Below are 13,649 nucleotides of genomic sequence, written 5' to 3' on the forward strand. Positions count from 1 at the left end.
TGCACCGGATCTTTCTAGAGCTCCGTAGAATTCGAAACCTCTGGAGAATTCTAGAGCTTGGGGTCCAGGAGGCTGAAGGCACGGGTGCCAATGGTGGAGGCCAGGGTTTCCGAGCACATTGAACTATGTTTGGATAAAGACCATTTTGAGGGTCGAGTTCATGAGGGAGAAAGGAATAGAAGGAAATGCAGTTGGGTGGGAGAAGGTTCGTAACGGACCAGAAACGTGTTTTTATTTTGACCTTTGTTTTTCCACTTTCTCTGCCCCGTACTCCAGATAATGGAACATGGACACAGCTATGGTTGGTCTCTGACTATCATGAGCATGGCTCTCTTTTCGATTACCTGAACAGGTATACAGTCACGATTGAAGGTCTGATCAAGCTGGCACTCTCCGCAGTCAGTGGGTTGGCGCACCTGCACATGGAGATTGTGGGCACTCAGGGTAAGCCAAGCGAGAGATTTTCTCCTCTGTTAACTGTGCTTGTGTGTGTAGTCTGTGGGTGGATGTGTGTGTGGTCTGTGGGTGGACGTGTGTTTTTGTGTGGTGGACGAGGTCTGTGGGTGAATGTGTGTGTAGTGTGTTGTTTGTGTGTGTGTGTAGTCTGTGTGGTGGATGTGTGTGTAGTCTGTGTGGTGGTTGTGTGTGTGTAGTTTGTTTGTGTGTGTGTGTAGTTTGTTTGTGTGTGTGTGTAGTTTGTTTGTGTGTGTGTAGTTTGTTTGTGTGTGTGTAGTTTGTTTGTGTGTGTGTAGTTTGTTTGTGTGTGTGTAGTGTGAGTGATTGTGTGTGAGTGATTGTGTGTGTAGTGTGTGATTGATTGTGTGTGTAGTGTGTGATTGATTGTGTGTGTGTAGTGTGTGATTGATTGTGTGTGTGTGTAGTGTGTGATTGATTGTGTGTGTGTGTGTAGTGTGTGATTGATTGTGTGTGTGTGTGTAGTGTGTGATTGATTGTGTGTGTGTGTGTAGTGTGTGATTGATTGTGTGTGTGTAGTGTGTGATTGATTGTGTGTGTGTAGTGTGTGATTGATTGTGTGTGTGTGTAGTGTGTGATTGATTGTGTGTGTGTGTGTGTGTAGTGTGTGATTGATTGTGTGTGTGTGTGTAGTGTGTGATTGATTGTGTGTTGATTGTGTGTGTGTGTGTGTGTAGTGTGTGATTGATTGTGTGTGTGTGTGTAGTGTGTGATTGATTGTGTGTTGTGTGTGTAGTGTGTGATTGTGTGTGTGTAGTGTGTGATTGATTGTGTGTAGTGTGTGATTGTGTGTGTAGTGTGTGATTGATTGAGTGTGTGTGTGTGTGTGTGTGTGTGTGTGTTCTCCTGCACGCTCCGTGCGGCAGCTCTGAATGTTTGCGTGCTTAACCTGCTACCTTTCTCGTGGTGGCTGAACCAACACCCTCAACATCCTGACGTCCAGGATGGGCGCATGGGCCTGAGACCAGGGAGCTGGGCCCGGGTGTATAAAAACAACTTGCTTACGTATAGCATCTTTTGTGTGAGAGCATTCCCAAGGTGCTTAGCAGGTGTAATCAGGCAAGACATGTGAAACGTTAGTCGAGGGGCAGAACGTAGATGAGAAACAGGAGGGGGACACCAGGGGTAATGGTGCGGGGGAGCAGGACATCCCTGCTGGACTCTATGATGTAGTAAGAGCCCCAGAGGCTGGCACTTCATGTGTACAACCTTTCACCCCCACGCATATTGACTACATTTGCTTCTTGGTCAAGCAGTGCCTTGATTTTTAAAAAGTGAGACTCCACTTGTGTGAGTATTAATGATTTTGGCAGACACCCTGACAGGAAGGGGGCGGCAACATATTCAAACCTGCTGTGTAACATGCTAGGTGCAGTTATCAGGCCTCCGGCCTACTACAGTAATGGATGCTGCTGAGATTCTTTGATGGGAGATGTACGCCTGGGCGTTGCCGGTTCTCTCCGTTCGTGAGACGCCCACGCAATTGGGCAGTGATAATACACTGGAAAAGGAATCGTTTGAAAGGAGGGAACCAATGTTGATCTGAGTGAGGTCACAGGAAAGAGGCCGGCCTTCACTTGAAAGTCAAACCGTACCAGCCCAGGTTGTGGTGATGTCACAGCCAAGCCCAGTGAGCAACTATTTGTATACTGGTCTAACGTCTCTGTCAATCAAAGGATTAAGTTCCCTCTTTCGCTCCTTCCCTCCTGTGCAGGAATGTGATTGCGTAACAGGAAACATTAATGTGCTTTAGCTTTTTTTCACAGGGCAGAGAGAGTGTGGAACTTGCTTCCACCGGTCAATGGCATTTAAGGGAAAACTAGACAAAAGGCATGAGAGGGGCAATATGCGACTAAACTGATGGGATGTAATGAAGAGTGGGTGAGAAGGGGTTTGCGTGGAGCTTAAATACCAGCACGGATGCGTTGGGCTGAATGGTCTGTTTCTGTGCTGTCAATTCTGAGCCCCACCGTGTTCCCATTGCGCTGTATGTATGTGAAGACAGTTCATGCCCTCCTGCTGTAGTCTGTGTGGTGTAGGTACACCCACCGTGCTGTTAGGGAGGGAGTTCCAGGATTTTGACCCAGCGACAGTGAGGGAACGGCCGATATATTTCCAAGTCAAGACGTTGAGTGCAGTTCGTGGAAATAGTGCTGTACTGTACCGATAGCCCTATTCTTTGCTCCATTCCTCCTCTCCTTCCTTTCCATTAGGTCCCTGTTAGTTTTTTTTTGTGTGTGTGTGTTTTCTGTAGTTCAGGGTGTGACCTTCCCATGTTGCCTTGTGTCATTTCAGGCAAGCCTGGGATTGCCCATCGAGACCTGAAGTCCAAAAATATCTTGGTGAAGAAGAACGGCATGTGTGCGATTGCGGATCTGGGCCTAGCTGTCAGGCATGATTCGCTGACCGACACCATCGACATTGCGCCCAATCAGAGAGTGGGCACCAAACGGTACCAGTTCAAATGTGTTCCTTCCTCTCCGTTTGTGACTGTTGCACTCTGAGGAATAGCAAAACACCCCATTCTCCAGATTAACTTTCAGTATTCGGGGTTGGGAGATGGGGAGAAAACTTTTTATTAGCGGCAGATAGGGTGGCCCAATGGCGCAGTGGTTAGCACTGCTGCCTCACGGCGCCGAGGTCCCAGGTTCGATCCAGGCCCTGGGTCACTGTCCGTGTGGAGTTTGCACATTCTCCCCGTGTTTCCGTGAGTCTCAACCCCACAACCCAAAGATGTGCAGGATAGGTGATCGTAGAATTTACAGTGCAGAAGGAGGCCATTTGGCCCATCAAGTCTGCACTAGCCCTTCAAAAGAGCACCCTACTTAAACCTAAACCTCCCCCCTATCCCTGTAACTTGGTAACCCCACCTAACCTTTTTGGGCACTAGGGGGCAATTTAGCATGGCCAATCCACCTAACCTGCACGTCTTTGGACTGTGGGAGGAAACCGGAGCACCCGGAGGAAACCCACACAGACACGGGGAGAACGTGCAAAATCCACACCAGGGTGGCACGGTAGCCACAGTGGTTAGCACTACTGCTTCACAGCGCCAGGGTCCCAGGTTCGATTCCCGGCTTGGGTCACTGTCTGTGTGGAGTCTGCACGTTCTCCCCGTGTCTGCGTGGGTTTCCTCCGGGTGCTCCGGTTTCCTCCCACAGTCCAAAGATTTGCAGGTTAGATGGATTGGCCATGATAAATTGCCCGTAGTGTCCTAAAAAGTAAGGTTAAGGGGGTGTTCTTGGGTTACGGGTATAGGGTGGATACGTGGGTTTGAGTAGGGTGATCATTGCTCGGCACAACGTCGAGGGCCGAAGGGCCTGTTCTGTGCTGTACTGTTCTATGTTCTATGTTCTAAGTCTGCACCGGCCCTTGGAAAGATCACCCTATCCAAGCCCACCCTACCCCCATAACCCAGTAACCCCACCGATTCCCGCTGCCCCTTGATAGGCTGAATGGCCTCCTTCTGCACTGTAAATTCCTGTTGGGTTGGCCACGCTAAATTGCCCCTTAATTTGAAATTTAAAAAACAAATTTAGTGGCAGGCACTGCACTTGGCAATGCTCATTGCCATGTTAACTCCTGTGTAGGCCCAACATCACCTGAGGGGGTGGGGAGCAGAAGCAGTCAGGATAAGACGACCCAAAATCTTGATGTCACCATAACCAGTTTTTTTTTTTTTGCATTGCATAACTTCAGCTGACATCGCACGCACTGATCTCTGGCTTTGTTCCAGCAGTTTTGAAAAGTTGTGAGGTGATGGATTTTGGGAGGACTGACGAGGCTAGGGAATACACAACGAACGGTAGTACAGAGAACCAGAGGGGCCTTTGTGTGCATGTCCATAGATCCCTGAAGGCAGCAGGACAGGCAGATAAGGTGGTTATGAAGGCCACTGGGATACTTGTGTTTATTAGCCAAGGCATTGAATGTAAGAGCGGGGCGGTTATGATCGTTTTCTATAAAGTACTGGTTAGGCCACAGCTGGGGTACTGTATACGGTTCTGGTCAGCACATTAGGAAGGATGTGATTGTACTGGAGAGGGTGCAGAGGAGATTCACCAGCATGTTGCCTGGGCTGGAGCATCTCGGCTATGAAGAGAGGCTGGTTAGGCTGGGATTGTTTTCCTTGGAGTAGAAGAGACTATGGGGCGGGGGGGGGGGGGGGGGGGGGGGGGGGGGATCGGGGGGATCTGATCGAGGTGTATAAAATTGAGTACGTAGATAGGACAAAACTTTTTCCCTCCGCAGAGGGGTCAATAACCAGGGGGCATAAATTTAGGTAAGGGGCAGGAGGTTTAGAAGGGATTTGAGGAAAAACATTTTCACCCAGAGGATGCTGGGAATCTGGAACTCACTGCCTGAAAGGGTGGGAGGGGCGGGAACCCTCATAACATTTAAGAAGTATTTAGATTAGCACTTGAAACGCCGCAGCACACAAAGGCGACGCACCAAGTGATGGAAAATGGGATTAGGGTAGATCGGTGCTCGAGGGCCGGCACAGACACGATGGACTGAAGGGCCTCTTTCTGTGCTGTAAAAACTATTATGATTTGGTGACTTGTGTTTTTTTTTCGGGGTCTTATCGCTTGAACCTCTCCTTGATGTCTCTTGACGGAGAATGACCAGAGGGTGGAAATGCAAACTGGGTGTGACTGTGCAGGGTGGGACTCCTTTTATGTGGCATTCAATCTCCTGAGTTTGGGAGGAGTGATTTATAGGTCCCATTAAGTGCACTCCGCCCCGAGGGGACATTTCCCCACCTGCACCCAAGGACAGTGTACTGATGTGGGATTGTCGGAGAACATTTAAACCATCAGATCTGGTGGTTTGCATGGGGCCTAGGGCTGAGGCGATGAAAGTACTCTTGTTCGGAGTGGGCCATTGTGCTGTGAGTTCAGAGAATAGGCTGTTCTGTGGCTGATTGAAGGTTACAGTCCCCATTGAAACTTGACCAGAACGTTGACGATCATTTCCATAAAAGGGGTAAATGGTGGGGTTGCTGGGTTACGGGGATAGGGTGGAGGTGTAGGCTTTGGTAGGGTTCTCTTTCAGGGCCTGGTGCAGCTTGATGGGCCGATTGGCCTCCGTCAGCACTGTAAATTCTATGATCACAATCTTGCAAAGTCACAATCTCTTGAGCTTATTGATTTTATGAATTTTTACCAGTGCACAGCTGAAAGTTATTGCTTCCCGAAGTGAAATATCAAGCCGATTTTAATGAAAGTCACTGACCAATGTTTTGCAAGTTTCGGGAAAATAATGTCTCCACGTTGCAGAAGGGATCTCAGGGCACTGGAGATGGTGCAAGAATGATTTACTGGAATAACTAAGTCCCACCTTTTTGGGGAAGGGCAGCTGGCGTACTCCCCCCCCCCCCCCCCCCCCCGAGTAAAGAGAAGACTAACGACTGAGCTGACCGGCATTTGATTGTTGGTGGAATTTTATGGTCGTGCCAAAGTTGACGGACTTCTGAACAGCTCGCCATGTTTTCTGGCCCTGCCTCCGCCGTGACACTCCGCCATTTTCACAGGGCAGATATAGAGATGATGGACCGTGGGTGAGACCAGCTTCTGAAGATTGTTGCTCCCCACGATGTGTGCTGTCATCCTTGTGAGGTTTGTTCACATTCCCCGTCCCGGCTGAGGTTATCCATGAAGGTTATCCAGGCCTTCTCAACCTTGCCCCTCGCCTGAGGTGTGGTGACCCTCTGGTTAAACCACCACCAGTCAGCTCCCCCCCCCCCCCCCCCCCCCCCCCCCCCCCCCCCCCCCCTCCCCTCCCTCCCCTCAAAGGGGAAAGCAGCCGATGGTCATCTGGGACTGTGACTTTGCTATTCGGACATGTTTCAAAGGTCATGAGTAATCTGTTTTTAATGCGATACTTCCTTTCGTCTGGGTTTTATTTGGTGATTTTTGGCCCTTTTCATCAACGACCTGCCTCCTCTTTTCTCTTTGAAGGTACATGGCCCCTGAAGTACTGGATGAGACAATCAATATGCAACACTTTGACTCCTTCAAATGTGCTGACATTTACGCCCTCGGACTGGTGTACTGGGAGATAGCCCGCAGATGCTCCGCAGGAGGTACTGAACTATTGCTAGAAGTTTCTCTCGCTTCACACACCTTCTTTCCCCTGCCCCTCCACCCCCTCCCCAACCCACCACATGGCCTGAGGCAGGAAGAGGCCTGTGTGCACATTCGCTGTCCGTGCGAAGAGGCCTTGGCTTTTATACCGGTGCCATGCCCAATGTGAAATAAATACCGAAAACGCTGGATAAACTGTGATGGTGACACTTCTCTCTCCTCTTCGGCGAATTGTAGTCGTGTTTTAGACCAGTGTTGGCCCCTCATGAATCTCGCAAACGCGTCTCTCACGTTCTATTGAGGCGGAGAACTATTCCATACGCTTTGAGAATTTGACAGTTCCTTATATGGTCAACATTTTTTTTTCCGTAGGAGTCCATGAGGATTATCAGCTCCCATACTTTGACCTTGTGCCCTCTGACCCCTCTATAGAGGAAATGAGGAAGGTTGTTTGTGAACAGAACCTGAGGCCAAATGTCCCCAATATTTGGCATACTAATGAGGTAAGGCCGTGTGGGTGGGGATGGGGGGGTGAAGAGTTGGGGGCGGTATCACATAAAAACTTCATGTTTAAGAAGGCTCTACCATCCTTTTAAAAAAAATTTAGAGTATCCAATTCATTTTTTTCAATTGAGGGGCAATTTAGTGTGACCAATCCACCTACCCTGCACATCTTTATGGGTTGTGGGGGTGAGACCCACGCAAACACGGGGAGAATGTGCAAACTCTCACGGACAGTGACCCAGAGCCAGGATCGAACCTGGGACCTCAGCGCCGTGAGGCAGCAATGCTAACCACTGCACCACCGTGCTGCCCGGCTCTGCCATCCGAAAGGGCCTGGGCTGCTGGGAAGGAGCTGTTGGTATACAGCTTTGAGACTAAGTGAGGCCCAAGTCCCATTCACGAATGAGCTGTGAGCTATTGGTCCTGTTGCACCATTTGTGAGAATGGCCCTTCCAAAGTTTGATGCAATAAAGCAGAACGTTGAAGGGACTGCTGTGCGGTCCGAGATGAGATGTTAAAATGAGGTCTATCTGCACCCTCGGGAGGATGTAAAAGATCCCACGGCACTATTTTGAAGAAGGGCAGTTCTCCCCCATTCTACTGGCCAATATTTATCCCTCCATCAACAGAGAAACAGATTCTCCACCATTGTATTGCGAGAGTTTGCTGCGTGTAAATTAGCTGCTGCTCCTCCCTGGGTTACTAGAGTGACTACACTCTTAAAAGAGCATTTAATTGGCTATAAACCCCCCTCTCCCCTCAGTGTCAAGGAGGCCTTGAGGAAAGGGCATCAGTCATGGTAACACTTAGGCTGGGGAAGCAGTAGAGGGCGAACTCTGCACTTGTATGAGGAAAACACAGAAAATAGGAGCGCAAGTAGTCCATTTGGCCCTTCGAGCCTGCTCCCCATTCATTATGACCATCCAACTCCGTAACCTGTTCCCGCTTTCCCTCCATATCCTTTGATCCTTTTTGCCCCAAGTGCTATATCTAACACCTTGAAAATGTACAGGTACCTCATTGCTGGGTGTCCTCACTTGGGGTGTGTGGGATGACATTGCCCATGGGTGGGGGATGTGGGGGACCCAGCAGCGTCCTTTGGGGGACCATGGCGGCCCGATCTTGCTCCCCAATGCTAAAAAAGATTCCAAGTGTGGGCTAAAACCAATGAGACGCTCCCCAGGGCCCAAACAAGTGACTAAAGGTCATCGAATAGCGGTGGGGATCTCGCCGGCAGAGCCAGTGGGAAACTCCCTGGGGAAAAACCCGCCACAAATTAACTTGGAAATATCCGTTAAATTCTGCCCACAGATTCACCGCTATCTCTGGGTGAAGAAATTTCTCCTCCCCTCAGTCCGAAATGGCTTAACCCCCTTATCCTCAAACTGTGACCCCCTGGACTCCCACCACCATTGGGGAACATTCTTTCTGAATCTACCCTGTCCAGTCCTCTTAGAATTTTATAGAATTCTCTGAGATTCCCCCTCTTCTGAATTACCCAATTAATTTTTTTCCAATTAAGGGACAATTTCGAAATGGCCAATCCACCTACCCTACACATTTTTGGGTTGTGTGGGGGGGGGGGGGGGTGAAACCCACGCAGACATGGGGAGGGGGGGGTGAAACCCACGCAGACATGGGGAGGGGGGGGGTGAAACCCACGCAGACATGGGGAGGGGGGGTGAAACCCACGCAGACATGGGGAGGGGGGGGGGGAGCGGTGGTGAAACCCACGCAGACATGGGGAGGGGGGGGGGTGAAACCCACGCAGACATGGGGAGGGGGGGTGAAACCCACGCAGACATGGGGAGGGGGGGGGGGAGCGGTGGTGAAACCCACGCAGACATGGGGAGAATGTGCAAACTCCACACGGACAGTGACCCAGGGCCGGGATTCAAGCCCAGGTCCTTAGCGCCGTGAGGCAGCAATGCTAACCACTGTGCCACCGAGCTGCCCCCAACATCTGGTGAATTCAAAAGTCTCCTCACTGTTGTCCACTTCCTTTTTGAAACCAGGCATTACGAGTCATGACTAAGATCATGCGGGAGTGTTGGTACGCCAACGGTGCGGCCAGGTTGACGGCGCTCCGCATCAAGAAAGCGTTGTCGCAGCTGAGCATACAAGAGGATGTGAAGATCTGAGGACAGGAAAGGAGCAGCCGGGAAGCATGGTACCGTGGCATGGAGCCTACACACCACCTGCCATTGTGGCTGCAGAGCAACGTCTACCTCACTACATAACGAGCCAATCCTGCTGCAAAGTGTTGAGTGGAAAATGTATCCTGTTTTATTTGGGAGGGTGGGAGGGAAGGCAAATAGGGTGGGGAAAGATTTGAGGAAAGCATAAGCAAACCAAGACGACGACAAGTATTAGGAACTCAAATTTTGATCGGGAAATGGTCATTTTTCACAATACAAAAGGGACAAAATGGCTTCGCAGCAAGGTGAAGGGTAGAACTGCTCTTGACTTCTGACGAACGCAAGTTGTTTTTGAGCAAACGTTGAAAATATTTAGCTTGTTTTGAAATTGCGATGTGTTCCTTAAAAACAGTGGGTGTCCCCAAGTTGTGTTTCCTTTTTGAAAAAAAATTTTGTTTTACAAATTCCCCTTTTTTAAAAAAAAAGAATTTTCTTTTTAGGTTAGTGTAAGAAATGGAGGGCATTGTGTTCTCTATTTTTTAAAAAATTGTACAAATGAAATGGCATCGGCAGGTAGGAGGGACAGGAGAAGCGATTTATTGAAACAAGGCTCTCCCAATCCCTCGTTTTAACGAACAGGTTTTCAAATTTTTACTTGAGGCGGGTTAGTTTTTAGCAAAAAGAAAATGTAATCTTCGGCGCAGCTTGGCTGATGGACCTGGCTGTTTCCTTGACTATACATCCTTGAGATTTTAATGTTGGGTCACTGGTGCCAACAGTTTCCAACTGTAAGAACATTTAAGAGTCCGCTACCGATGCGTTGGCTGGGATTTTTTGCGGATGCTGTCCCTTCATAATGCCTGGCTTTGGGGGCAGACGTGTCCATATAACTTGGAGATACACGCATCACTGGAGATTGTTGCCCGTGTTTGGAGAGAGTGGTCGGAACAGTGAGACTAAATTGACAAAACTGGCTGTGAAGAGACTCAGTTTGGGGTAATGAATTAGAAGGTTTCTACTGCGATCTGCGTTTGAGGTATTGAAATTATTATTCCCCCCCCCTCCCCCCTTTTTGCTGTAGTTTAGGCCCAGTAACAGCCAAGCTGATGAATATTGGGATGCTGGTCCTACCCTTATGGGGCTTTTGAACAGTCATCGCTGAATGGGAAATAATGTTGCTATCTTTCTTTTCGATCTTTGGATCCAGGAGTCTTCTGACCTGAGACCAGAAGTCTGGGATCCCAGCTGGATTCAAGATCCCGCTCGAATAAACCCAATTGGGTGGCATTGTTGAGGAGCAGGTGTTGCAGTGCTTGCCTTCAGCCACCAGAGGCCTCCTGTGTTCATTGTGAGTTCCAGGCAGCTTGGCCCAAGGGTGCTGGTGACACCTAGTGGTGGTATGTCTGTGCTCCAGTTGTGCACCGCACTACACTGCAGCAGTGCTTAGGAGCTTGGACTCCATGCTTCAGTGTTTTAAAGAAAGGAAGATGGTGTATGTGTTTTTTTTTCTCTGCTCTCCCCCCCGCCCCCTTCATAATTTGCCACGTCACCAGTAGTTTTTCTAACTGGCCCAAAAACGTTCTTTTTGTATCCTGGCATCCCTGACACTGACTGTTATGGGTGGTGGGGGGAGGGGGAGGAAGTAAATGGTTCCACTGAGCTTCCCCCCCCCCCCCCCCCCCTCCCTCCAGCATCTCTTTCGTCAGCAGATCGTTTGGCCAGGGAGGGCAAAGGTCATTAGGTTAACACTCCCTCTTTGCCCTGTTCTCTTTTAGTGATCCCGTTTTTACTCTTGAGGGAGGCTATCTTAACTCTGTGCAGACCACGAATCAAACCTTAAATCCAATTGATCTCGAATACCTAATTTGCTGACTGAACCAACACCTGACTTTTTAAAAAATAAACACACTGCCTCATTTCCCTAACTGTGTTACTGGGCTTTTGAAGTCACCTTGGAGGCACTTCAGAATGAGATTCGGTCACTCTTGATTGCTTTTAAATTATGGCTTAAAGGGTTAATTGTCTGACCCACTCTCAACATTTAAAAAGGGCATCATTGTCACACCGAGGCCTAAGTCAGGCCTCCTAGCCAAAACAATCTCTGAGCAGTGAGGAGGAAATCTCCAGTCGAACATCATTCTATTATCACCTAGGCAACAGTGATGTGTGAACTTTACGATCGAGGTTCTCGACTTTTATCAAGTCCCTCATCCATCCCGTACCCCCGATTGGCACAGCAGTGAGGTCCGTACACCTTCCTGTGTTGATCTGACCATATAATCAAAAAGGCTGGCAGATGCTTTACAATGGCAACTGTGCCCTTTCAGCCTCTCATGCAGATGGTACAGTGACCTGCTAAACATGTCCTGGCACTGGGCGCCAAAGCAGATTGGCAATGTACTGCACATGAAAATCGCTCATTTTACTCAAAAACTACTGACTTCCACCCATGTTTTGAAAAAAAAAATTACCTCACGGTATGCAAATAGAAATAGTTACAATTGTAAATACTTTTGTTTTGATGTGAAACGTGATATTCTAGAACTTGTATTTTGATTTTGACATGCTAGGCCAGTTTAAAGACTACTGCTGTTGTATAAACAAATTGCTTCATCTTTGAATATTTTTATATGGGGCCTCCTGTGCTGTTGTGGCTGGTGACGGTATTTGTAAATCTGTTTCTTCTTGCTGCTAATACGATTTTGAATGCTGCACGGTCTCAAAAAACGGGCCCACTGCACGATCAACTGGCCAAAATCTTGCTGGGTGAGGTTATCTGTGGGCAGGCGAGCTGGCATGTAACCATCTACCTGGTTTATACCAGTTGTTCTCAATTTCTGTTGGTGTGGGGATGGGAAGGTTGTCTGCATCTACTATATGTGCTTTCAAAAGGGAAATTCGCACAACCCTTGCCACCCTCCACACACTCCCAGAGTGGCTGTGTTCTCAATTCTTGCCACCCACCACACACTCCCAGAGTGGCTGTTCTCTCAATCCTTGCCACCCACCATACACTCCCAGAGTGGCTGTTCTCTCAACCCTTGCCACCCCCCCCCCCCCCCCCCACACACTCCTTATTCGCTTAACCCTTGCCATCCTCCTCCACACTCCGAGAGCGTCAACTCCACTCCACAATGATTCAAATTTCCAAACGCCACGTGCTCCTTCCGGAGGAAAGTTACCAACATTTTAGAAGTAAGGTAACCCCTGAGCACATCTCTGGCTTTTATTTATTGGCTGCTGCAGTACATACTGTGTCCCCAGAGAGGCCATATTGGAAAGGTTAAGTTGCTTTTCTTAAAGGCGTATCCTGCAGAAGCACATATCAAATGTGCCCCCTCCAGCCGGAAGCCACTGCTGGCTTCGTTTAGTACTCGGGCTTCAAGTGGATTTGGGGTGGAGGGTAGAAGGTGGTGAAAATTGCTGGTTTCATGGCTCCGTGTCCACGCATACTGCAGAGCCACTGGATAGAGTTAGCTTCGGCCTTTTGTCGTCTACTCTTACCCACCTCAGTAAGTCCAACCTGGCCCACCTTCTTGACTGAGCTTAACTCTGGCAACTGGAAACGAGAGAACGTCCATGTTTATTCTGAACGTGGCATGCCTCAAAGTACTTTTGAAGTTTGATCACTATTGTAATGGTGGAAATGTGGCATTTTGCGCACCACAAGTAGCAATGTGACAACTGACCTACCTGAGCTGTTTTACTGATGGTTGAGGGGATGAAAGTTGGACCGGACACCATGGAATGTTCCCTGACTCTTGTTTTCCACAATAAGAGTTGTGTTTTTTTTTTACACCCAACTGAGAAATCGAGGCCCCGTCTGTTCTCCCCTCTCAACGGAAAGACGGCACCGCCAATAGTGACGCATGGGGAGCATAAACCGAGATTAGGGGCTCGGGTGTCTGGAGTGGGGTTTGAACAATGCTAGTGTAATCACCTTGTAACAAACAGCAGTCAGGCAAGTTTGCTTAAGACTATTCTTTGGCCTCCAATCAACCCAACATTTTAACTTTTCATGAATCAATCAACTCAAACCGTTACTTTGCATGATAATCTGACTCGAAAGCAACAAAACGGTCTCCATGTACCGAACCCAACAATGTTTTGGCCCATCCCACTGGTATATTTGAACTAACTGGAGTGCGTTTTAACTGATGTATTGAAGTCTTCATGGGTTGCAATCAGACTTGTGTGTACATATTGGAAAAATAAAGCTGAATTTTTCATTTGCGTTGGTTTATTGTTGTTGAAGCAATTGTGTAGTCGAGTCATAGACTCTTCCAGCATTGAAGGAGGCTATCTGGGCCTGTACTGTCTCTGAATAGAGCCGTTTATTATTCCAGAGACTTGGGATTCTTTAATAGATTCTTCCTCCTGGAGTTTGCCTTTCTGTTTGAACGCTGCAGGTTACACAGCCCCCAGGTAACTGCTAACCTGTAGTCAA

At 48.7% G+C, this 13,649-nt stretch overlaps 1 protein-coding gene across 1 annotated transcript in view; it reads left to right on the top strand.

Annotated features, from left to right (window-relative positions):
- Positions 1 to 13,435, top strand: part of LOC119958113 (activin receptor type-1-like) — a 157,847-nt gene extending 144,412 nt beyond the window's left edge. The window contains exons 9-10 of the mRNA XM_038786351.1: positions 6,933 to 7,063; positions 9,080 to 13,435. Coding sequence (XP_038642279.1) covers positions 6,933 to 7,063; positions 9,080 to 9,205 — 257 coding nt within the window. The 3' untranslated portion in view covers positions 9,206 to 13,435. The remainder of the gene's footprint in view (positions 1 to 6,932; positions 7,064 to 9,079) is intronic.
- The last annotated feature ends 214 nt before the right edge of the window (positions 13,436 to 13,649 follow it).

This window comes from Scyliorhinus canicula, chromosome 28, assembly GCF_902713615.1.
Source record: "Scyliorhinus canicula chromosome 28, sScyCan1.1, whole genome shotgun sequence".
Lineage (NCBI taxonomy): Eukaryota > Metazoa > Chordata > Chondrichthyes > Carcharhiniformes > Scyliorhinidae > Scyliorhinus > Scyliorhinus canicula.